The following is a 27,218-nucleotide window of genomic DNA, read 5'->3' as shown; positions in this document are numbered from 1 at the left end:
TTGGAGCTGAAGGCCCACTCGTGTACCCTTGAAGACTGCATGACACACAGCTTTACGGCTCGCCTGGACCCATCAACACCGACATCGGACTGTTGATGACTGGAAACATGTCGTCTGGTTGGATGAGTCTCATTTCAAATTGTATCAAGAAGATGGACATGTATGGGTATGGAGACAGTGTCATGAATCCATAGACCCTGCATGTCAGCAGGGGACTGTTCAAGCTGGAGGAGACTCTGTAATGGTGTGGGGCATGTGCAGTTGGAGTGATATGGGACCCCTGATATGTCTAGATACGACTCTTGACAGTTTGACACGTACGTAAACATCCTGTCTGATCACCTGCATTCTGATGGACTTGGCAATTCCAGCAAAACAATGCAACATCCCACACATCCAGAGTTGGTAGAGTTGCTCAAGGAACACACTTCTAAGTTTAAGCACTTCTGCTCTGGCCACAAACTCCCCAGACATGAACATTATTGAGCATATCTGGGATGCCTTGCAACATGCTGTTCAGAAGAGATCTCCACCCCCTTGTATTCTTATGAATTTATGGACAGCGCTGCTAGGATTCATGGTGTCAATTCCCTCCAGCACTACTTCAGACCAGACATTAGTCGAGTCGGTGCCACGTCGTGTTGCGGGGCTGTGTGAACGACCGAGATTCGAACTCGGGACCTTTGCCTTTTGTGAAAGGCAAAGGTCCCGAGTTCGAATCTCGGTCAGGCACACAGTTTTAATCTGCCAGGAAGTTTCATATTAGCGCACACTCTGCTGCAGAGTGAAAATCTCATTCTGGAAACATCCCCCAGGCTGTGGCTAAGCCATGTCTCCGCAGTATCCTTTCTTTCAGGTGTGCTAGTTCTGCAAGGTTCGCAGGAGAGCTTCTGTAAAGTTTGGAAGGTAGGAGATGAGATACTGGCAAAAGTAAAGCTGTGAGGACCGGGCGTGGGTCGTGCTTCGATAGCTCAGATGGAGAACACTTGCCGGCGAAAGGCAAAGGTCCTGAGTTCGAATCTTCGAATCTCGGTCGGGCACACAGTTTTAATCTGCCAGGAAGTTTCAAGAAGAATGTTATGAGTATTCTGTACATTAGAATGTTTATTGTGAAAAATTTATTTTTTATGAAATGATAATGTTCTTCTATAATAATAACAAAAATAATTGGTTAGGTACTCTTTTTTTTGTATATTTTATAAATTATTGAATCAAAGCATACTAAGTCCAACAAATGTTATATAAATTTGAAGAACACAACTGCAAATTGATTTCCCCATTTCATGTTTCTAGAAGTAAGTGTCAAACACAACAACTTCACATTGTACCATGTATGAAAAATTTCTCAGTTTAGGAGTAGTCAGGTTTTTGCTTCTCCTGTAAAATTCTGCATTTTGGACAAAATACGATTTGAAATGACACTCCTCAAATGGCCTGCTACTTATCTTAGAAAAAACTCAGTTCATTCATTTCTCTGCAAAGCAAGATATATCAACAAGATTGCTTTGAGTAATGAAAATATGTAAATCTGGCTGTTCAAAGTTGTTGTGTGTGTATAGTGATTGGGACTGAAGTTGAAATCAGATATTATGAGAATGAAATTTTCACTCTGCAGTGGAGTATGTGCTGGTATGAAACTTCCTGACAGATTAAAACTGTGTGCCGGACTCTGACTCAAACTCGGGACCTTTGCCTTACGCGGGCAAGTACTCTACCAACTGGACTACCCCCCCAGTGTGACTCACGACCCCTCCTCACAGCTTTAATTCCACCAGTACCTCATCACCTACTTTCCAAACTTCACAGAAGCACTCCTCCGAACCTTGCAGAACTAGCACTCATGTAAGAAAGGATATTGCAAAGACATGGCTTAGCCACAGCCTGGGGGATGTTCCCACAATGAAATTTTCACTCTGCAGTGGAGTGTGCACTGGTATGAAACTTCCTGACAGATTAAAACTGTGTGCCGGACCTAGACTCGAACTTCTGTGAACTTCTCTGAAGTTTGGAAGGTAGGAAATGGGGTACTGGTGGAATTAAAGCCGTGAGGACGGGTCGTGAGTCGTGCTTGGGTAGCTCAGTTGGTAGAGCACTTGCCCGTGGAAGGCAAAGGTCTCGAGTTCGAGTCTCGGTCCGGCACACAGTGTTAATAGCCAGGAAGTTTCGTACCAGCACACTCCACTGCAGAGTGAAAATTTCATTCTGGATACATCCCCCAGGCTGTGGCTAAGCCATATCTATGCAATGTCCTTTCTCCCAGGAGTGCTAGTTCTGTGAAGTTTGGAAGGTAGGAGATGAAGTACTGGCGGAATTAAAGCTGGGAGGATGGGTCATCAGTCATGCCTGGGTAGCTCAGTTGGTAAAGCACTTGCCCACGAAAAGCAAAGTTCCCGAGTTCGAGTTTCGGTCCGGCACACAGTTTTAATCTGCCAGGAAGTTTCAGATATTATCAGTCGCCCAAACACTTGAGTTCAGCATCATTTTCTCTATGTATATCATGTTACAATCTTCTGAAGGCCTTAATTTCTGCTGTGTTAATATGTGGCATTTAACTATAAACATGTTCTCCAGGCAGAAATCAGCATATATATAATGTAGGAAATGCACAACACTAATGCTGATTTCAGTGCTGTTTATTTACTGACAAGTTTCATCAATACACATATACAGACACAGGCAGACATCAAGACAGATGTCTGCCTGTCTCTGTATATGTGCGGATGGATATGTGTATGTGTGTGTATGTGTGTGTGTGTGTGTGTGTGTGTGTGTGTGTGCGAGTGTATACCTGTCCTTTTTTCTCCCTAAGGTAAGTCTTTCCGCTCCCAGGATTGGAATGACTCCTTACCCTCTCCCTTAACACCCACATCCTTTCGTCTTTCCCTCTCCTTCCCTCTTTCCTGATGAAGCAATCTTGGGTTGCCATAGCTTGAAATTTGTGTGTGTGTTTGTGTGATTATTGTCTCTATCAACATACCAACACTTTCATTTGGTAAGTTACAGCATCTTTGTTTTTAGATATATTTCTCCCATGTGGAATGTTTCCCTTGTGTGTGTGTGTGTGTGTGTGTGTGTGTGGGAGGGGGGGGGATGAGATTTTGTGAGAAATCACAGATTTTAGTGACAATACCACAGAAAATTAACGTATTTTGTATACTTTCATTCACTGTCACACAAAATAATTTTCTGGGGCAATTCCACACAGAGACACAAAGTATTCACTGCACAGAAACGCACGATAGGCCATGTATAATATCTGCTCTAAATTCTCTAATGTCATCTAGGCAGCAGTTTGAAAACATTATGCATACTAAAAACAGCATCTCAGTAGTCTCTTATTCAGTTTCTTATGAAGAATCAGGCATGACTGGAAAATAATACCAGCATTCATAAATACAAACAAGAGCAAAACTAGCCTCCTGTCTCTATAACTTAATTTTGCTAATGCATAGAAAAGAGCACAGTATGTGCAGTTATAAAAATATTTGACTTCCTGGCTTGTGAGATAAAGGTTCTTGCAGATGATGATAGTTTTAAAAACAAATTGAAATCATTTCTGCTTAACATCTCCTTCCACTCCAGAGACGAATTTCTGAGTAGACAGTATGTGGTTGTTGCACTTATCAAATGTTGTAGATTAAGATTTTTAAAAAGCCAGCACGCAGTCATGTTTTCTAACAGAAAGTATACCTTATTTATAAATCTAATAACATATTCTGTATCATAGCGCATTATCACAAATATTATTCATTGACCATGCAAGTACATGACCATTGGAGCACTGGCGGCTTATGAGTGGTTATCTGGGCAGATATCCTCACTGAGGATATATTCACTTTAGAGATAATGATACACTATGTGATCAAAAGTGTCTGGACACCTGGCTCAAAATGGCTTACAAGTTCGTGGGGCCTCCCATCGGTAATGCTGGTATTCAATATGGTGTTGGCCCACCCTTAGTCTTGATGACAGTTTCCACTCTCGCAGGCATACGTTCAACCAGGTGTGGAAGGTTTCTTGGTGAATGGCAGCCCATTCTTCACGGAGTGCTCCACTATGGAGAGGTATCGACGTTGGTCAGTGAGACCTGGCACAAAGTCGGCATTCCAGAACATCCCAAAGATGTTCTATAGGATTCAGGTCAGGACTCTGTGCAGACCAGTCCATTACAGGGATGTTATTGTCATGTAACCACTCTGCCACAGGCCGTGCATTGAGAATAGGTGCTCAATGGTGTTGAAAAATGCAACCGCCATCCCAAAATTGCTCTTCAACAGTGGGAAGCAAGAAGGTGCTTAAAACATCAATGTAGGCCTGTGGTGAGATAGTGCCATGCAGAACAACAAGGGGTGCAAGCCCTCTCCATGAAAAACATGACCACACCATAACACTGCCACCGCCAAATTTTACTGTTGGTGCTACACACACTGGCAGATGACGTTCATTCGGGCATTCGCCATGCCCACACCCTGCCATCGGATCGCCACATTGTGTACCATGATTTGTCACTCCACACAACATATTTCCACTGTTCAGTCATCCAATATTTACGCTCCTTACACCAAGCGAGGCGTCGTTTGGCATTTACTGGCCAGATGTGTGGCTTATGAGCAGTCGCTCGACCATGAAATACAAGTTTTCTCACCTCCCACCTAATTGTCACAGTACTTGCAGTGGATCTTGATGCAGTTTAGAATTGCTGTGTGATGGTCTGGATAGATGTCTGCTTATTACACATTACAACCCTCTTCAATTGTTGACGGTCTCTGTCACTCAACAGATGAGGTCTGCCTGTACGCTTTTGGCCTGTATGTGTCCCTTCACATTTCCACTTTACTGTTACATCAGAAACAGCGGACCTAGGGATGTTTAGGAGTGTGGAAATCTTGCATACAGACGTATCACACAAGCGTCATCCAATCACCTGACCACATTCGAAGTTTGTGAGTTCTGCAGAGCACCCTACTCTGCTCTCTCATGATGTCTAATGACTACTGAGGTTGCTGATATGGATCACCTGGCAGTAGGTGGCAGCACAATGCACCTAATATGCAAAACGTATGTTTTTGGGGGTGTACAGATACTTTTGATCACATAGTGAACATCTAAAGAGATCAAAGCCAAGCTAAACATATATCTATAGTCTGCAAAGCATTGTGAAGTGCATGCAGAGGGTACTTCTCACTGTACAATGTCTAAGGATTCTTCCCATTCCATCTGCATATGGGACATGACGAGAATGATTACTTAAATGTCTCTATGCATGCAAGGATATAGCCAGAGGTGCGGAGGGGGCCTCCAATGGGTCCGGACCCCCTATCACCCAAATGAAATTACACATGATCTAGATGCCGTGTAGTGATATAGGAAGATATTTTGATTTTCAATCATAAGACAAAATGGGATATGCACTATTGATAGTCAGCAAGACCAAAAATAAAGTTAGAATGTTTATAGATCCATTACACTATTAGCTGTTAACCATCCCTATTTTTGTCGAGATCAGCTGTTGGTTGTGCTTCAGCTCAGCTGTTATTTTGTTAATTAGTTCAGTTCTTGGTTGCAACTGAATTTAATTTAAGTGTTACCATTTATTGTTTTTGTGCTATGTGCTATTGCAATAGTTTCTAATTACGGATAAGTTTGTGACAAGAAATAAGAGGAAAATTGATTTTGATTGTCCTCTGGCATTATGGTAAGTTAAAACTATATATGCACTACTATAACAACCTAAATACCTATCTATAGCAGTTTAATATTAGGATTGGAGTCACATGGAGGCTGACAGACTTTTGAGCTTCAGTATTTCAGCATTTCATAAGGCAGTCGGTTGTACGCAGGCAGTAGGTTGTGCTCAATTAGGAAGATTAGAGATTAGATTAGATTAGTTTTTCGTTCCATGGATCCGTGCTGAGAGGAGATCTTCGTGGATGTGGAACATGTCTTTCTTTCTTTAAGCTGAAATAACAATACTAATACTGTGAGTATATACAATACATCATCTTTTTAGCTGAAATAACAATACTAATAGTATGAGTATATACAATACATCATTTGGTTCTATTAAAAAACTCGTCAATGGAGTAGAAGGAATTGGCCACTAGAAAGTCTTTCAGGCTCCTTTTAAACTGATCTTTATTTGTAACCAAATTTCTTATGTTTGCTGGCAGATTATTGAAGTTGAGTGTTCCTGAGTAGTGGACCCCTTTTTGAACTAAAGTAAGTGCTTTTAAGTCCTTGTGTAGATTATTTTTGTTCCTGGTATTGTATGTATGAACTGAGCTGTTTGTTGGAAAAAGAGCTATATTATTTAGGACAAATTTAATTAAGGAGTAAATATACTGAAAGGCAGTAGTTAGTACACCCAGTTCTTTGAAGAGGTTTCTACTGGACGTCCGTGAATTTACTCCACAAATAATACGTATTACACGCTTTTTGACTCTGAAAACTTTTGTTTGACTTGAAGAGTTACCCCAAAATATTATACCATATGACATTATCGAATGAAATTAGGCAAACTATACCAGCTTTTTCATTTTTATGTCGCCTATGTCTGCTAACACTCGAATTGCAAATACAAATTTGTTAAGGCGTTTATGCAGTTCTGTGGTGTGCTCCTACTAACTGAATTTATTATCAAGTTGTAATCCCAGGAATTTAAGACTGTCAACCTCTTCTATCTGCTCTTCTTTATGCATATGCTGGGTGGAAACCTCTTACAGGTTCTGAATTGCATATAGTGAGTCTTTTCGAAGTTTAATATCAGTGAGCTGGCTTTATACCATTTATTAATATCCATGAAAATATCATTAGCAGATGTTTCTAGAACTACACTCAACATACTATTTATTGCAATACTTGTGTCATCTGCAAAATAAATGAACTCTGTTTCTGGCAGTGTAACTGATGAGAGATCATTAATGTACACAAGAAAAAGCAATGGCCCTAAGATGGATCCTTGTGGGACACCACATGTAATTTCTTCCCATTCTGATGATGACTGATGACTTAATTCACTAGTCCCTTGCACCGACACCCTTTGTTTCCTGTTAGCCAATTCTGATACAGAACAATGGGGAGGGGTTTGTGGAGAAGAGAAGGTGTATGTGATGACAACACATTCTATAGTTCATTCATTTAAAAAAAATGTTTTTCAGTGGGCTGCTTGAATTTGTCTGAGCTGATTGCACCCTGCATCCCTCCATCCCTCCTTTCATCGAAAGGAATTTATGCTCTTGTAATACTATTGCAACGGAATTCTGCAGTTCCATGCACAATTAAATTTTAAAACACATGCATTCATACACTATCAAATGACTAAATATGCATAATTAAAGGAAAAAATTGCTTTAGCAGAATTCAGTCTTTTATTGTAATGCATTTTATTTTATTTTAAAACATTTACAAAAACCAGTTTCTCCAAATTCTCCACGGATTTGTGGTAGCTCTGCATGTTGAGTTGCTGAGATAGCAATCCTTTGAGGAGATGAAGTGGTCTGAATCCATCCACTAGCAACATTGAAAATGGTTTCCTGTGGTTTCCCATATTCAATTTAGGCAAATAATGGAGTAGGTCCCCTACATAGGCCACAGCCAATTCCTTCCGAATAGCTTTCTTTCCTGGCAGATTCCAATTCCCTTAAAGATGCAGCCCCTCTACTCAAGTGAAAAGAGCTGTATCAGAGACAAGCCGAGCATCTCTTTAGAGACTCCCGGCAATACAAACCATATGCTAAATAAATAATAATCCAAATTCTGCTCATTTAGGCTCATGCTTTTGTCTGCAGGACATTCTTTAATGCAGACAGTGATCTTTCTTACAATGCAAAATGTGACAGATGCATCCTTAAATGAGGAAGAGTAAAGCTGAATAATTCTAGATCTCTACATTTTCACCATCAAAAATTTTTCTAGCTTCTCTGTTGAACAGAGATCTTTTTATCCCAAAAGCCCTGTCAGTAATAATGGAGGTGCCCCTAAAAATTAGCACTCATGTATTTCTGATCATTTCCTCAGCTTGTGACAAAGCAAGCTGTGATATTTTACTTCCCCTCTTGTTTTTCCATCTGCCTCCTCAAATTCGTTTTTTAATTTAACTAATTACCATTAACATATGTGAATATAATCTGTATTTTAATAAAAGAGAAAGTTTTAAACAATATAACACCAGGTCTAATTTTGTGCTTAGTTTTATATATGTAATTGATTTTATTCCAAAGTAACTAACGATTTTGTTAAAAGTATTTTTTGTGTTATGATATTTGTTAATTTCATCATTTAAACAAATAATTAGGCCTAACTGTTGTAGCAGAAGAAACTGTTAAAAAGAACCAATTTTTCAATGTATACAGTTAATCAAATGAGTTAAGTTTTAATTGTAATTTCTGTAAATTAAACTTTGAACAATGTGTAGTTTCAGTACCTATTATTGTGAGGTTTTTTGGTGTCGAGACAGGCAGTCCACAGCTGAGTTTCAGACAAGAAACCTGTGTTGGTTAGAATCACAGCAATGCATCAATGTAACTGTGATGTAAGTGTTACACAATTAGGCCATGTGTAAAAACAATGACAGTGTCTGCTCCATACATACCTTTCTATTCTTCAAGAACTGTGAACTTTGTGGTTAGGATTTTACTGTTCGTAGGTATTCAACAGTAAACTATTGTAGCTGCATGTGGATGTTCACGTGAAAACTATTAATGAGGCTTATCTAAAGTTAAACAGTAGTGCACTGGCCATGTTAAATGTCTATATGAGGTGTTGTGTTGTGAAAAGTGAAAGTGGAACACAAATGTGCACCTTTTGGCTACGTCATTTACAGTAGACAGTACCGTACTTCCACCCCCTATTTCATCAGCCTGCTCTTCAACACCGAGGACAACAAATGAAGAAATAAAGAAGGCGAATATCATCACAATCTCAAATCCAGACTGAAAAAAGATTAGTGTAAAATGACCTTGGAGGGTGAAGGGAGATTGGATCATGACTGCTTCTCTGTGGTTTTCCAAAATGCAGCACTCCTAAGTAACAAGATTATATCTCCACTTCGAGATCATTTTTAAATAAAGAGGTTTATTGTTCTTTATGTAAATTTTCAGAATAAATGGAAGACTGTGCCTTTTTAAGGTCCTATGTAACAATCACGAATGCAGCTTCCGTTTTTATCACGGTGGATTTGAGTTTCTTGTGTACTACAACACGTACACCACCTCCATTTTATGTACACTGATCTGCCAGAATATTATGACCACATATCTAATAGCTGGTACGTCCAACTTTAGCATGGATAACAGTGGCAATGCATCATGGCATGGAAGCAGTGATGCTTCAGTTGGTCACTGGAGGAAGTTGGCACCACATCTGCACTCACAAGTTACCTAATGAGCTCTGACACCACATTCAATCACATCCCTGATGTGTTCGATCAGGTTCAGATCTGGTGAGCTGGGAGGCCAGGAAATTAACTGGAACTCACCACTGTGCTCTTTGAACCACTTCATCATACTCCAGCCTTGTAGCATGATGCATTAGTTTGTTGAAACATGCCACTGTCATCAGGAAACATGATCATCATGAAGGGGTGTATGTGGTCTGCAGCCAGTGTACAATACTCCTTGGCCACCATTGTGCCTTGCATGAGCTCCACTGCATGCTAGGACCCCCATGTGAATGTTCCCCAGAGCTTAATGGAGTGGCTGCCACCTTGTCTCCATCCTGCAGTACAGGTGTCAAGTAGCTGTTCCCCTGGAAGATGACAGATTTGTGCCCTCCCATTGGCATGGTGAAGAGGGTATCAGGATTCATCAGGCCATGCAACACTCTGCCACTGCACCAATGTCCAGTGCTAATGATCATGTGCCCATTCCAGTCATGATTGCTGATGTCATGATGCTAACATTGGCACGTGCAAGGGTCGTCGGCTGTGGAGGCCCATTGTTAGGAGTGCTTGGTGCTCTGTGTGTTCAGACACACTTGTACTCTGCCCAGCATTAAAGTCTGATATTAGTTTTGCCATAGTTTGTCACCTGTCCTGCTTTACTAGTCTGCCCAGCCTATGATGTCCAACATCTGTAATGAGAGGTGGCTCCCAATCCCATGATGTCTGGATGTGGTTTCACCACATGTTGAAGACACTCACCACAGTACTCCTTGAATACCCGACAAGTCATGCAGTTCCTGAAATGTTCGTGCCAAGCCTCTGGGCCATCACTATCTGGCTTCAGTCAGAATCAGATAGATAACATGCCTTTCCATTTCAGCATATGGACAGCGTGCTCACTGATGCTACATGCAGTGTGCATGTGTCTGACTAGCAGTCATTCCTCACCATGTGACACTGCTATCACCTGGATGGGTTTATATCAATAGTAGGTCAGTGGTTGTAATGTTCTGGCTAATCAGTGTGCATCTCTTCTTCTGATATACAGAGGGGTCCAAAAAATGTATCCACTGTTTAAAAGTCCATAACTGGCAAACTAACTGATGGAGTTGTCTCATCTTTGGTAGTGTAATAGTTTGTAGTTCCGGCAATCACCATACAAGCGTTGTATTGCTTTGTTTTGTTTTGTCAGATGACAGTCGCCAGATAGTCAGTGTTTTGTTCTTAGTTGCACCTAGTTACTCGAGTAAACATGGCTGGTGCAAGGCTTACATTCGATGAAAGGAAGTCAATTTTGAAGTGGTATTTTAAATATGAAAACATTAATGAGGTTGAATGGCAATGGCGAAATGAGTATCAAACAGAGCCACCAACACGTTTAACGATTCATCACATTCGAGACAAATTTGAAGCCGAAGGCTGTGTTAAAGAGGTACACAAACATCAATCTGGATGACCTGTAACAGTAACAAGTCGAGCTAACTCCCGTCGTGTGTTACAACAATTCACTCGCTCACCACAGAAGTCTGAGACAGTGTGCCCATGAAACTGGAGTGAGTCACTCAAGTGTTAGGTGAATTTTGAAGACAGCAAAGTGGAAGTGCTACATCCCACGATTACTACATGCAATGAAGAGGATGGCCCAGATCATAGAATGGAGTACTGCGAGTGGTTTAATAACATGGTGCGGAATGATGAAGAGTTTGCAGAGATGATTGTGTGGTCTGACAAGCCACAGTTCAAACTCTATGGTACAGTAAATCGCCACAATTGCATCTACTGAGCCGCCGAAAAACTGAACATCCACGTAGACAAAGCCGTGAATTTGCCAGGAGTAGACGTGTGGTGTGGGTTGTCTTACCGGCGCTTGATTGGGCCATTCTTCTTTGATGGCACAGTTACAGGTGAGGTGTACATTAAGAAGCTTCAGACATCCATTTTACCTGCCATCCGAGACTTGTATGGAGACAGAAGAGTTTACTTTCAACAAGATGGTGCCCCAGCCCACTACCAAAATCGTGTTAGGGTGTATCTCAACAAAAATCTACCAGGAAGATGGATAGGCCATAGAGGTGCTGTGGAGTATCCACCACATTCCCCAGACCTAACTCTTCTGGACTTTTACTGGTGGGGAACACTAAAGGACATTGTTTATCAACAAAAGCCACGCACATAGGATGAACTTCGAGAATCCATCGTACATTCATGTGCAAATATCCAACTGAACATGTTGCTGTCAGTAGTTCGTGCTGCAGTTCTTGCAGTCAGTAGTTCGTGCTGCAGTTCAGCGGCATTGTTTGTGTGTGGATTTTAATGGTGACAATTTTGAACACCTACAGTGATACCTTTAAGTTGGACTTTAAGTTACACTTTCACCAAAAATGAGACAACTCCGTCAATTAGTTTGCAAGTTATGGACTTTTAAACAGTGGATACATGTTTTTGGACCCCTCTGTACATTCAGATACTCCAAAATTGGAACTTTGCTTTTGTTTAACACCTATTTGCAGTAGTCACTGCTCTTTGAAAGTTTCTTTACAGAGACTGTATACAATGGAGGGTCCATCCATCCTGAATAGTTCTTGAAGATGCATATCTGTCAAGTGATTGGCCACGTATTCTTCTAAACTTGAACAACAATTCATCTACATGATCCTGCCTAGAGCTAAATGTTTGGAGTTTCTCCTCAGGCAGAGAGACACATATGCAACTTTGTAAACAATTTCACACAGAAGACTGTGTAATGAATTAAGTACACTATGAAATAGCAGTACACAAATGGAAAGCTTGCATATTTGGATACCAGCTGAACATTATGAGCAGTAGTGCTGACACCAGTTCAATGATAAAAACTTCCAAAACTCAGCGGGTTCTCATATATACTGCATATTGCAGTAATTTAAATGTAGTAAAGTAATGCAGAATGTTGTCAGCTTTAAAATACATGGAAATACAAATATCATTTGAGTTTAACAACTTCCAAGCTTAAAAGTAAAGTGGCTCTTGTCACATACATTATGTGATCAAAAGTATCTGGACCCCCTCCCCCCCCCCCCCCCAAAAAAAAATACGTTTTTCATGTTAGGTGTATTGTGCTGCCACCTATAGCCAGGTACTTCATATTGGCGACCTCAGTAGTCATTAGACATCATGAGAGAGCAGAATGGGGTGCTCCACGGAACTCACAGACTTCGAACGTGATCAGCTATTGGGTGACACTTGTGTCATACATCTGTACACGAGATTTCCACACTCCTAAACATCTCTAGGTTCACTATTTCCAAAGTGATAGTGAAGTGGAAATGTGAAGGGACACAAACAGCACAAAAGCGTACAGGTCGACCTCGTCTGTTGACTGATAGAGACCGCCAACAGTTGAAGAGGGCTGTAATGTGTGATAGGCAGACATCTATCCAGACCATCACACAGGAATTCCAAACTGCATCAGGATCCAGTGCAAGTACTATGACAGGTGGTAGGCGAGAAAAATTGGATGTCATGGTCGAGCAACTGCTCATAAGCCACACATCACCCCTGTAAATGCCAAACGATGCCTTGTTTGATGTAAGGAGCATAAACACTGACAACTGAATAGTGCAAAAGTGTTGTGTGGAGTGATGAATCATGGTACACAATGTGGCAATCCGACGGCGAGGTGTGGGTGTGGCGAATGCCCAGTGAATGTCATGTGCCAGCGTGTGTAGTGCCAACAGTAAAATACGGAGGCAGTGCTGTTATGGTGTCGTCGTGTTTTTCATGGAGGGAGCTTGCACCCCTTGTTGTTTTGTATGGCAGTATCACAGCACAGGCCTACATTGATGTTTTAAGCACATTCTTGCTTCCCACTGTTGAAGAGCAATTCAGAGATGGCGTTTGTGTCTTTCAACATGATCGAGCAGCTGTTCATAATGCACAGCCTGTGGCGGAGTGGTTACATGACAATAACATCCCTGTAATGGACTGGCCTTCACAGAGTCCTGAACTGAATCCTATAGAACACCTCTTGGATATTTTGGAATGCCGACTTCATGCCAGGCCAACACCAGACCGACACCAATATCTCTCCTCAGCGCAGCACTCCATGAAGAATGGCCATTCCCCAAAAAACCTTTTTCCAGCATTACCAATGGACTTGTAAGTTATTTTCAGCCAGGTGTCAAGATACTTTTGATCACATAGTGAAAGTGAATGGAGCTGTCGAATATGGCACATGACTATAACATCATTTCAACCTGCACCTTCTGTATGAGTGAGAGGTGCACCCAGGATGGTTGCCTCACAAGGTTTCAACCCATTTTATCACAGAGATAATGTTGAGTCCCGATGAAAGACTAATCCATTTCAAGAGACCCTTGTATTTTTTTAAGTCAGAAACTATGGAAATAATACAATACTGAAAAAAAAAAATTAAATTAACTGTACACCAATTTGATATAAAAGCTTCATAGGAAACAAATTGGAAGGAAAAATCCTGGGAAAAATCAAGAGACAGGCCCAAAACATCTGTATTACAAAGTTTTATCAGCAAAATGAATTGTAGCAACTACAAACAAACACTAAAGATGGCAAGAGACAGAGAAGGATGGCTACATCAGCAAGGTATTGCCATCAGCGTCTGATGATGATTGTGGTGAATGTGGTGTCACAGCCAGACACCACACGTGCTAGGTGGTAGCTTAAATCGGCCGCGGTCCTGTAGTACATGTCGGACCCGTGTGTCGCCACTGTGTGATCGCAAACCTAGCGCCACCACAAGGCAGGTCTCGAGAGACTGACTCGAACTCAGCCCAGTTGTACGGACGACAGAGCTAGCGACTAGACGTACGAAGCCTTTCTCTCTCATTAGCCGAGAGACAGAATAGCCTTCAGCTAAGTTAATGGCTACGAACTAGCAAGGCGCCATTAGCCTTACAGTGATTGTAATTAGAGTCTCACTTGGGTTCACCATAGAGATGTACAAGAAGACATTAAAGATAAGTATATGAGAAGCTCCGTTCTTTTCTTCATAGCATTAATTACGTATCCTGTTCCAGTACTTCACGCCTGTCTGCATTAGTCTCGTGTGCCCTTTAAGCCACCTCTATCTACAAGGTGTTGGCCCAGCTGCTGACACATCACATGGCGACGAGTCTACAAAGGATCTTGTGTTTTACTTTGCCCTAATTTCTTTGTGTCATGGCTTCGCCACAATCTCCAGATGTACTGTCCGAATTTTATCGCTTGCAGAATCAGCAGACGCAGGCGTTATTGGATGCTCTTGGACAGCTCGTCCAGGGTCAACGTGCGCTGCACACCGATGCGGCCGCCGCCGCTTCATCGCTACCGCAGCCACAACATGCTGTTGCACCTCAATTCAGACCCTTTGATGCCACCCAGGAGTCCTGGCAGGAGTGGTCCCGTCAATTCACCTTCCACCTCGCCGCCTACAGAATTCAAGGTAATGAGCGGCAGCCGTTTTTGCTTTCTTGTGTCGGTGTGTCCACCTACCGAGTGATAGTGAAGTTGTTTCCCCGGCGCGACGTAGCAACTCTGTCCTACGAAGAACTTTTGTCTGCTTTGGATGCCTATTTCAAGGAAACAGTAAATGTCGTTGCAAAAAGGTATACGTTCTTTCGTACAAAACGTACGGCCGGTCAGACTAATAGGGAGTGGGTTGCGACATTGCAAGGACTTACTAGGGATTGTGAATTTCAGTGCGAATGTGGACTTCCTTATTCAGATACTATGGTGCGTGATGCCATTGCACAGAACGTTTCTGATGTTCGCATACGGGAACAGATTTTGAAACTAGTTAATCCCTCCCTTCAACAAGTGATAGACATATTGGACAGGCAAGACACACTTGACTTTGCTCAGGACTCGTTTGCAACTTCGCCGGCAGTGTGTCACATTAACCGGCCCGCCGGGCCCGCTGCACGGGACGCTCAGCGGCCCTCGCGCTCGTCAGCGCAGCGGCAGCCTAGCTCGCAAACACGTGCGCCGCGTAAGCAAGCTAATGCAGTGAAATCATGCCCGCGGTGTGCAACTAGACATTCGTGTGAAAATTGCCCGTCACGCCAAGCTATTTGCTTTTACTGTCATAAGAAAGGACATGTCCAAAGTGTTTGCCAGAAAAAGCTCAGATCGGACACTCACACCAATTCCAGGCCCTTTGCTTCGCGCCGGAATCGAACCAAGGTAACTCAGGCTCGTGAACCTTCGCCCATGGATATTCATGTAGTTCATTCCACCCCGTCCGGTGACAGTGTTCATTCCACAAAAAGTGTGCGTCGACGTCGACGGAAGTCCCGTCATGTCGCACGTGATTCTGTCCCAGTGTCTGTTCCAGTTGCACAACACAGTCGCTTTTGTCGTCAGCACTGTACTTGGTTCGGAATCGATGCTGCGATTACGAATATGTGCTCCTCTTGCGTGGTGTGTGCCGAACAACAATCCGCACCGCCGCGGAAATTCTTTGCATGGCCGAAAGCCACTTCCCCTTGGAAAGGCTTGCACATCGATTTTGCTGGTCCATTCTGGAATGTTCGTTGGTTGGTTGTGGTCGATGCTTTCAGTAATTTTCCTTTTGTTGTCCAGATGTCTTCCACGACGTCTTCTGCCACAATCCAAGCCTTGTCTGCTATCTTTTGCATTGAAGGTCTTCCGCAGACTATTGTTTCCAACAATGGCCCACAATTCATGTCCGCAGAATTTCAGTCCTTCTGCAAGGCCAATGGTATTCAACATCTGACGTCCACGCCGTTTTCGCCTCAGTCAAACGGTGCCGCGGAACGATTGGTCCGGACTTTCAAGTCACATATGTTGAAATTGAAAGAGTCGCATTCTCGGGAGGACGCATTATTGCTCTTTTTGTCCTCGTATCGCTCTCAGCCCCGCGATGGTCGCTCACCGGCTGAGTTGCTCCATGGTCGTTCTCATCTAACCTTGATGTCTTTGCTGCATCCGCCGCATCAGGTTCCTGTGCAGCGGCAGACTCCTGCTTTTGCTCCTGGCGACGTTGTCTTCTATCGCACCTATCGCGGTTCACGGCGTTGGCTCGCGGGGCGCATTCTTCGCTGCCTTGGCCGCGCGATGTATTTGGTTTTGGGGGCCTCTGGTGAGGTGCGTCGGCATCTCAATCAGCTGCGCCTCTGTCGTCGCCCGGGTTCTGCCGCTCCCCGTCTGCTTTCAGCGACGGAGCCGTCAGGTCAGCACCCTGGGGACCCATCTACTGGCTCGCCTCATCCCCAGGTGTTACCGACGCTGCCTTCCATTTTGCCTCATGGCGTCGCGCCGCCGCCGCAGCCGCCGCAGCCGCCTCCGGCGCCGCCCGCAGCGGACGCTTCGCTGCAGCCGCCACGCGCCTCCCTGGGTCACGCGCCGCCGATCGCTTCCCGTGACCAGCTGTCCTCCGCCATGGAACTCTTGCCCGCTCCGGACCAGATGTCGTCCTCGCGCGTCGGATTCTCCGACCACATGGAGGTCGACCCTTCGGCCCCTCCTGTCTCTTTACGGGCGCATACACCGCATGTTGACGTGCACCCTGGACTAGGTTTTCAGGCGTTTCCTAGCTCCCCTCGGACCGAATGGCCGGGTGCGGGTGGCACAGCCTCGCCTGTTGTTAGGCTCCCCACCTCATCGCATACGTCAACATGGGGTCCTCCCCACGGCGGGCGGAAGCCTTATCTCACGACCGTTCGCCGATTTGCGGGGGAGGAATGTGGTGTCACAGCCAGACACCACACGTGCTAGGTGGTAGCTTAAATCGGCCGCGGTCCTGTAGTACATGTCGGACCCGTGTGTCACCACTGTGTGATCGCAAACCTAGCGCCACCACAAGGCAGGTCTCGAGAGACTGACTCGAACTCAGCCCAGTTGTACGGACGACAGAGCTAGCGACTAGACGTACGAAGCCTTTCTCTCTCATTAGCCGAGAGACAGAATAGCCTTCAGCTAAGTTAATGGCTACGAACTAGCAAGGCGCCATTAGCCTTACAGTGATTGTAATTAGAGTCTCACTTGGGTTCACCATAGAGATGTACAAGAAGACATTAAAGATAAGTATATGAGAAGCTCCGTTCTTTTCTTCATAGCATTAATTATGTATCCTGTTCCAGTACTTCACGCCCGTCTGCGTTAGTCTCACGTGCCCTTTAAGCCACCTCTATCTACAAGGTGCTGGCCCAGCTGCCGACACATCAGTGAACAAGCGAACTGCAGGTGTTGTTATTGTTTAGCTTGATTCATTATCACAATAGTCGTGCCAGACAGTGATATATGTTTACCCTTACTATTCAAAACTGTCTCCTTACCATGGCATACAAGAATGAACATTCCACATGAAAGTGTTCGTTGACTGCATTCACAGTTTACAGAAATTAGTACGGATTTAGGAACAGAGGTTCAGCATAGTCGGAGCTTGCAGTGAAATTACCTGACTTGATAAAATATGTTATTCACCAATACAAGCAAGTGGCAGCATAATAGCATGTGTTTACAGAACACACTGTTCATTTTTATGGCATTGCCCCTGACTGCTAAGTGAGAGGAGAGGCTAACAGCAGATCAATGACGCCTATTTGATAACTTCATAAAGGGAGACCTAAACATTCAGTATTATAATGTGGTTTTGTTAACAGTCTAGAGGCAGGCTGACTTTGATTTCAGCAAACCTCATACCTAAGGAGCACATCTGGAATAGTGTTAAGCTAGCATAATAAATTTTCATAATTTGCCTGTAGTTATTCTGTGGTCATAGGTCAGTGCAACTTCTCTATTTTTCAGGTGGCTTTCCATGTAATGCAAGTCAGTACTTGATGAAGGCATACAAGGTACTAGTTGTTATTAACTGAACTGCTCATAACTTTAAATGGTTGTAATTTCCTGTAAATGTTCAAAAATGTTTTGCTTCAGATCAGTTCTTATTTATTCAGTATACTTACAACCGAATTAGTTCTTTAAGCTGGGATGTTGTTGCTGCTGTTGTTGTGTCATCCTGTTGGATGACAGGACTAGTAAAAGGCACTGTTAGCTGATCACTAACTTCTGTGGCCTTTCTTGGGTGATGGCACAGTCTCTCCTTAGTATTGTCTTCTTCATTTTCCTGCAGAAAGTAAAAAGTAAATTTCACTTGTCGCTATGTATTATAATTCAAATCCTAAAGTCACCATTAAGAGGAAAACAGCTGATAACTAAACATTTGGGCAAAATATTTTTCTGTGCTAATAACTGTCCTCCAATACCAGATACTTATTATCAGATGCTATGAATCAAACATTAAGCTTCCCTATGGAACATCTATGAAAATTAACTAAAATGGTTTTATGTTCATGAGATGTTTTGTTCATGAGAGACTAAGGCAATATATTTTGAATGCTTTGCATTACCAAGGAGACCCAACATCAGCACAAACCAGAAAATTGTACACAGCATTGTATCACCATTTTAAATTCATTTTTGTTCATTTGATACTTATAAATGTATGAGCTTAAGGTCTTGGTACACACAAATCATCAATTAAGAAACTAGATGTATATGAGGTCTGTACAAAAAATTCCAGAATATTCATAATTTTGCACCAATGGTGTGTTAGAGCAAAATGCGGTTGGTATCCCTGCACAAGGCTGTGCTTAATGTGTAACTGCCAGGAGTTTCATTCTTGTAGTCTATTAGTTATTGTGTAGTGCTGCATTGAGCAGAACATTGTGTCACACAGTTTGCGAACTTCAGGATGGCAGAGTTAGAGGGGCAACACCTCTGCATTCGTTTTTGTGTGAAACTCAAGAAAACCTTTACAGAGACTCACCAAATAATGCATGAAGCCTACAGTGGTGAGTGCTTAAGCCATACTCAGTGTTACAAATGGTTCACATGGTTTAAAAAATGGCTGGATGGAAGTTAAAGAAGACCCTCGTTTAGTGTGCCCTTCGACATCTACTGACAATGTTCATGTCAGGAACATCAACGAAATTGTGCAGGCCAATCAAAGAGTGACTGAACGAGAGATTGCAGAAGGATATGGCATTTCAGTTGGATCACGTCATAAAATCCTGACACAGTGTCTTGGAATCCATTGTGTTACTGTCAAGTTCATCCCATGGCTCATCAGTCAAGACCAGAAAGACCTTCACTGTGCAATTCATGAAGAGCTTTTGGATCACACAAATGAGAATGAGACGTTCCATAAGAGTCATAACTGGTGATGAGATGTGGATCTATGGTTATGATGTTGAGGCCAAGGTTCAGTCTTCACAATGGGCCGGGGAAGATTCTCCAAGACCAAAAAAAGCTCATCAGGTGAGATAAAATGTTCAACCCATGCTGATACCTTTCTTTAACTTTGAAGGATTAGTTAATCATGAATTCATGCCACAGAGAGAAACGGTTAATCCATGGCACTGTCGGGATGTGTTGCAACGCCTGTGAGATAATATGAGAAGGAAATGGCCTGAATGTCACGAGACAATTCAAGGCTCTTGTATCACAATAATGCATCCAAACATTCATTCCTGTTGATGTGTAACTATTGCACAAAAGAATGTGCTGCCTCATCCTCTGTACCCTCCAGACCTGGCCTCTGTGGACTCTTTTTTTTATTTCCCAGGTTGAAAACCCAGTTGAAAGGATGAAGCTTTGCAACAAAAGATGAGATCAAAGAAAATTCACAGACGGTACTTCGTACGATCCAGCAAGAGGCATACCAAGACTGCTTCCAGAAGTGAAAACACCATTGTGCACAAAATAAGTAACAAGTAAGTTAAGAAAAATTTTGTGGACAAAGTTCCAGAATTTTTTGAACACACCACATACAAATATTAAATACAAGATGCTAATAAAGAGAAAGTTCAGTATTGCTGCCATGGAGTCTGAGTTTAAGCTCCATCTCATTATTAGTTATGACTACTTTGCTGACACTTTCATATACTCTGGCTCGAGGTATGGAGTAAATTTTACTTTCTGTGACAACTTATACACAGTTCATAACTACTATTATTCTTTTTTCTCTACAAAGTAACTATTTAGAACTTTGCAAGGATAAAGTGAAATACAGCCATTCAGTTGCAGAAATGAATGGTTTATTCAAACCCCTTAACCTAGGTTTTGACTTTTTTTTAAGTCTTCTTCAGAAGGCTTGATGGATAGCTACAGTAGCTAAAATTATATGCTCGTTAAAATACAGCTATAAGAAAAAGTGAAAAATAACTCACTACAATACAAATAGTTATTTACACCTACTGGTTATATGACCAGTAAATGGTTACATAACTAGTGGCAATGTAACTAGTTAATGTGGATAACTTGTATGGTAGTGAGTTATTTTTCACTTTCTCCTTGTACCTGTTTTTTAACATGTATGTAATCCTAATTATCAAAAGAGATTAAAGAAATTGCAAAAATACACTTATTTAAAAAGGCAGCTGAAAAGTACCTGTTATGCAATACATTTTATACATTGAAAGATTACTTAGACAAAACAGAGTAGGGGTTTGCTTAAACAAAGTTATACAAATAAATAATAATAATGATTATAAAACGTCCAACATTCCACATGACACATTCACACTATTTTTTCCTTTTTTCCTTCTTTTTTCCTTTCCCAGAAAAACTTACGCCCAAGATATGCATAGCACAATACTAACAATAAATAAATGTCTTCCTCTTTCTGAGCTCATTGCAATCATTATAGAGGGATGCTGATTCAGTTTTTCAGGATAGCAAAAGGGAAGTTGCGGTACAGAAAAAGGTCCAGAGAACACCATTGTGTGTGTGTGTGTGTGTGTGTGTGTGTGTAACAGTCTGGCATTACGTTATGTAATAAGTTACTTGTAAAAAAAAAAAAGTATTGTAGACCAGGAGTAAATCTAATGATTATCTCTAACTCGAAGTGTTTAAGTGTATGTGTGTACAAATTAGCTTATTTTAAATTGGTCTAAACTTGTAAATACTTTTGACATGTAGTATATCCTTGTAAAAAGAGATCTATGGATGAATAAAGCTACTACTACTACTACTACTCACTATTGATCCTTCTGAGAAAGATGTTTTTAAAGATGTCAAAGCGTAAGTCAAGGATTTGAATAAACATTTCATTTCTGCAACTGACTGGTTGAATTTCACTTTATCCTCACAAAGGTTCCATTCTACAGTTGTTTCATCCAGCAATGTTCAAGATTTTAATTATTTAAAGGTTGTAGTAGGTAGGGATTCAACTTTTTATTTTATTAATTTAGTTACTTTTCTAGACTTCACATCACCATTGGTTCTGTGTGCAGTCATTTCCACACTTTCACTCACCTTTGAAAGCAATCCTTGTACCCTATTTTTCTATTCTCTCTCCCGTTACTTGTGCCAAACACTAATTTGACTGACAGTAGGCAGAAAGTTTACCAGACTTTCTCTCTATTTGTCCTAATTTGATTTTGAATTGTATATGAAATTAAAATAAAATAATGATCAAAAATAGGAAATATTGTGCCTTCAGGGATGTATGAATAGTTATGTACTGGTGTTTTCCTCATGAAGGGCAAATATGGAAGGGGAAATTGCCACTTGCATACAAAAGCAGAAACCATACAAATTCTTGCCAAGATCAGCAAGCTGAAAAATTTTCTTAGTTAATTGTTAAGAATGTGTGTTGTGAATGTGCATAATTTGCGACTGGGGGATTCTGAGTCCACTGTTAGACAATTTATATCTTCAGTATGTTATCGGTCAGTATTTCCTGTTGATATCAATGTAGGGGTCCAAAAACGTGTTGACGGAGAAATATTCTAGGAAAATTATGACATACCTCTGGTTTGATTTCAGCAGCATGTGGAAGTATGGTACTAAGGTGTTCTAGAAACACTACTGTATGATGTACAATGTGGCTATAAATGAATTTTTTCATTCCATAGAGTGAATTTACAGAGCTTCCACAGGAAGATAAATAATTTACTATCGTGCAGACCAGAAGACCACCATGAAAAATCAATAACACTGATTAAAAATATCAGAAACAAGTATTTGAAAAATATTTGAGAGAGGAATATGGACATGCACTTTATAAAGAATTACCAGCATTAGATTTGATGCCTTTTTTTTTTTTTAAATAGAAAAATTATGCCAGTATTCAAAATCATACCCAGGATCTGAGAATGGAGTACATGAAAGTTCATGATAGTTTTATGGTATGGGAGGATTGAAGGCAGTAAGGTATCTTATTACAAAATGGAAGACAAAATTTCTGAAATGAAATTATTAATAACTAAACACACCAGTACTACAACTTCATATTAGGCATGTGTTACCTATTAGTATTTTAACTTGGTCATTGAAGTTTGTATGAGATTTGAACATATTTTGCTGCCTGGCAGGTAAAGTTCAAATACATGCAAATACTCTGTGTATTTCCTTTTGGTACTTTTGACCAGCTAGTAACATGAGAAAAGATATTGTGAATAGACTATACAACACTACTGGAAGCTTCCAGAAAACAGAGTCATCTGGTATTTTCAATTGCAAGAAGAGTAACACTAAATATTTTTGAGGTTAACAATAAATGGCTCCGAGTACACGTGCTACTAGCCAGGATGCATTACACGTTTGGCTTCCTTCAAACTGGTAGTGAATTAATACACCTGCTTATACGGTGGGTAGCACGCAAACTCAGTTTGTAAAAATTATAATTCTTTTTTTCTGGAGAGTAAATCAGTAGACCCCCTCACCGCGCCGCCTTCGCCTGCATTTGAAAGTAGCTTTACTATTAAAATAATCAAAAATTACATTAGAGAGTCATGTATGATCATGAATCCTTAGAGATATTAAAAGTCTCTCATCTCCAACACATTATCTTCTGGGCTGGCCATTTTTGTGAGTATACTTAAAACAGTATTTACATAAAATATTAAACTCACAATCACAAGGCTGCAGCTGTTTATGTAGACTGTTTTACAATGAGAGTGTGCAGTGTTTATTTTTCACAATGCTTCAGGCATAATGAGAGGCTGAGGAAATGTAGTGTATCATTCACATAAATGGACACGAACAACAAATCTGATACGATAATTGCAATAGAATTTGGTGAAAATCAGTTTTTCATTTCTGGTCGACTCCAAGGATTAAGGAATTATAATTACTACAGATATATGAAAAATGACCACTTTAAAAACATGTATCCGGTTTGGCACAAGATATCATTCCCACCTGGCTGACCGAAGTAGCTGCAATGCTGGACCACGGTGCTGCCATCAGTGCGGGTAGTACTTGTGGTGCCGGCAGTGCAGGTAAGACAGGTGGTGCCGGGAGTGCCGGAGTGCTACGGGGAGACTCCGTAGCTGCAGGGCCGGCCCACGGTGCTGCCATCAGTGCAGGAAGTACTTGTGGTGCCGGCAACGCGGGTAAGACGGGTGGTGCCGGGAGTGCCGGCATGCCGGTGGGAGATACCCCGCCACCGGTAGTTACACCCGGAGCTGCCGAAGCAGCCCCACCGATTGTTCTTCGAACAGCTGTGATTGCAGACAACAGCGCACAGGCTTCGGCACCCTTTTCGTACAATTGTTCGTTCAGGTCATCGCGGTGCTGTTTGTGTGGCACAACTGTTGTGTCACCTCCATTAACATTCACATTCACGTGTGTCAAATTACGTAGCCGGGGACACGGAAGTGGCACGTTCCGCACTCGACGATTGCCGTAGCAGTGGCCGCGAACTCCGCGCCCGTAATGTGGTGAGCTACAACAAAACGTATGCCGTACTGTTATGTAGTTGCTTGTTTTTCTCTTTTGTCACAATTATTAATTTGAGACCATTTTATCACCCAAATTTCCAGCTGTAATTCTCCTTTTGCTGCCACGAACCGTAACAGAGAATTTCACAGGATGCCTCAGACTTTGGCGTTACAGTTAAACAGACGGTAGGGGACCCTATACTGAATATTTCGAGATAAAGAATGTGTTATGAGTTCTTTACACAGGCAGCTGGCTTGCAACAAGTGGAAAATGGTGCCAGAACTATTTCACTGACACTGCTGCATTTACACAATTATGAGTCAGAAGAGAAAGATACGTCATAGACAAACTACACCACTCATCTATAATTCAGCTGACTAGTATGTTAGACTTTATATTTAAGCACCAGTTTCTAATTAACTATATTTAGATTATTGGTAATAAAGCTTCATATGTACAGTGTTTTGGTGTCCATACACACAGAAAATTGATGTGAACTGGACGTGAAGATAAACCACGTAAGGAAATTCGGTTTGGCTGCTTTGGATGTAGTATTATACAGAATATTGAAGTGATAAAATAGTGTTGTTCTCAATATGTATATGTATATGTAACAGTTTCATTGTTGGCACAAAAAGTAGATTTGCCCTGCTGCCACAGTTAAGTAATGAAGACCCTCATGTAGATGTAGGTGTAGCTGATGCATGGCAGAATTCAGTTTGGAAGCCTGCTGCTTCAGAAAAAGTAGGAAGAAAATTCTGCTGTTAGGTAGCAGTCATGGAAGAGGTGTGGGACAACTTCTGCAGGGAAAATTAGTTGACAGCTACCAGGTCACGAACATTTTCAAGTCTAGTGCATCTCTCGGCCAAGTGATAGAGGGCATAAGATCTTTGTGTAAAGGTTTCACCAAGGAGGATCATGTTGTAATAGTGGGTGGAACAGAGAACAGTATTGATAGGGACCAGGGCTACAGTATTGAGAGTGACCTGATAAAAATAGCATCAGCAACTAACCACACCAAAGTTGAGTTTGTGCCTCTTTTCAAGTGGTACGATCGACACCAGTTGAACAGCTCTGTGAAGAGGGTCAATATGGAGTTGGATCAACTGTTTCGAGCTTGTGCTGGATCAGGGATTGATTTAGTTCCTGTTGACACTATTGGTAGGTGGGGCTTTACTTTTTATGGCCTGCATCTCAATAGAATAGGGAAGGATATACTGGTTAGGTTAATAGCAAATTCTTTAAGGGGGGACACTGCAACTCAAGGAAGTAGTTCTTTTTTAGGTTAATCTCATTATCTACACATTCAATACTGAAACAAGATGTATCTGAAAATGTTAAGCATAATACTTGTGAAGACAAAAAAGTAACAGTAAATTTACTACATCAAAATATCAGAGGTTTAAAAAACAAAATTAATGAATTTCAGATCTGTTTAGATGAGCTACAGTCTACAAATCCTGTTGATATTATTTGTATTTCTGAACATCATTTAGGTAATGAAACTGAAATGCTTAATATGGAAGGGTATACCTTAGCTTCAAAGTACATTAGAAAAGAGATGGAGAAAGAAGGAGTTGCCACTTACATTAGAAAGTGTCACAATTATAAAAAAACTGACATTCTAAAATACTGTAGTGATCAGAATTTTGGAGCATGTTCACAGAAGTAGAAATACACACAACAAAAATAATTATAGTCATAATATACAGGGCTCCAACTGGTAATTTCCAGCTATTCACTAAACAGCTTGATGCAGTATTAAATTTCTTAACTCCTAAAAATAATGAACTCATAATAAGTGGAGATTTTAATTTAAATTTTCTGGACGATAGTCACTGAAGATCCATACTAGAGTCTCTTACCACTTCTTTTGATCTCATTCCCTTAGTACAGTTTCCAACCAGGCTTATGGGTACGAGCAGCACTGCTATTGATAACATTTTCATAGATACTGCCACACTAGCAAATCATAGTATAAATCCAGTATTTAATGGCCTTTCAAATCATGATGCCCAGTTGCTTACGTTTAATATAGTGGGGTCTGATTCAACTAATAACAGGAAGTGGGTAACTATACGAATAATAAATGAAACAGGAATTGAAGGTATAAAAACTGTTTGAGGAATACAGACTGGAAAGATGTATACAATTTACCTGGGAAAATGAAAAATATAACTGTTTCTCTAATACAGTCATAAGTCACATAGAAAACTGCTGCCCTAAGATAGTAATCAAAGCAGATAGATTAAATGTTTCAAAACCTTGGATTACAAATGGAATAAAAGTATATTGCAAAACAAAAAGAAGACTGTACTTAATGTCAAGCAAAAATTACAAAGCTACATCACATAAAACATTATATTGTAAAATTCTAAACAAAGTAATCAGACCTCAAAATGTATTTACTTTCAAGAAAGAAATAAATGCCTCTAATAACAAGATAAAAACAATATGGAACATAGTAAAAAGTGAAACAGAAAAAACTATGAGGCAAATGAAGAAATTATGTTAAATGTAAATAATGAGTTGATTAGAGATACCTCCAAAATTGCAGGCACTTTCAACAACTTTTTTCCTTTCAGTAGCAGACAACTTAGGTTTGCATTGTTCCTCACAAGGGAACCTCCCCATCGCACCCCCCTCAGATTTAGTTATAAGTTGGCACAGTGGATAGGCCTTGAAAAACAGAACACAGATCAATCGAGAAAACAGGAAGAAGTTGTGTAGAACTATGAAAAAATAAGCAAAAATATACAAACTGAGTAGTCCATGCGAGAGATAGGCAACATCAATGATGATGTAAGCACAGGTGCGCCGTGGTCTCGTGGTTAGCATGATCAGTTGCGGAATGAAAGATCCTTGGTTCAAGTCTTCCCTCGAGTAATAATTTTACTTTCTTTATTTTCGTAAAGTTATGATCTGTCCGTTCGTTCATTGACGTCTCTGTTCACTGTAATAAGTTTAGTGTCTGTGTTTTGCGACCGCACCACAAAACGGTGCGATTAGTCGACGAAAGGACGTGCCTCTTCAATGGGAACCGAAAACATCTGATCGCAAAGTCATAGGTCAACCGATTCCTCCACAGGAAAACACGTCTGATATATTCTATACGGAACTGGTGGGGGCATGTGCGTCACATGACAGGAATATG

General features: G+C 41.3%; 1 protein-coding gene across 1 annotated transcript in view; it reads right to left on the bottom strand.

Moving 5' to 3' along the window:
• LOC126249995 (mucin-6-like) overlaps positions 1 to 27,218 on the bottom strand; it is a 323,978-nt gene that overhangs the window by 75,598 nt on the left and 221,162 nt on the right. Inside the window, exons 7-8 of the mRNA XM_049951522.1 lie at positions 23,543 to 24,068; positions 18,301 to 18,461 (exon numbers count right to left, since the gene is read on the bottom strand). Of these exons, the coding sequence (XP_049807479.1) occupies positions 18,301 to 18,461; positions 23,543 to 24,068 (687 nt within the window). The remainder of the gene's footprint in view (positions 1 to 18,300; positions 18,462 to 23,542; positions 24,069 to 27,218) is intronic.

Source organism: Schistocerca nitens, chromosome 1, assembly GCF_023898315.1.
Source record: "Schistocerca nitens isolate TAMUIC-IGC-003100 chromosome 1, iqSchNite1.1, whole genome shotgun sequence".
Lineage (NCBI taxonomy): Eukaryota > Metazoa > Arthropoda > Insecta > Orthoptera > Acrididae > Schistocerca > Schistocerca nitens.
This window is presented reverse-complemented; position numbering and strand designations above follow the sequence as displayed.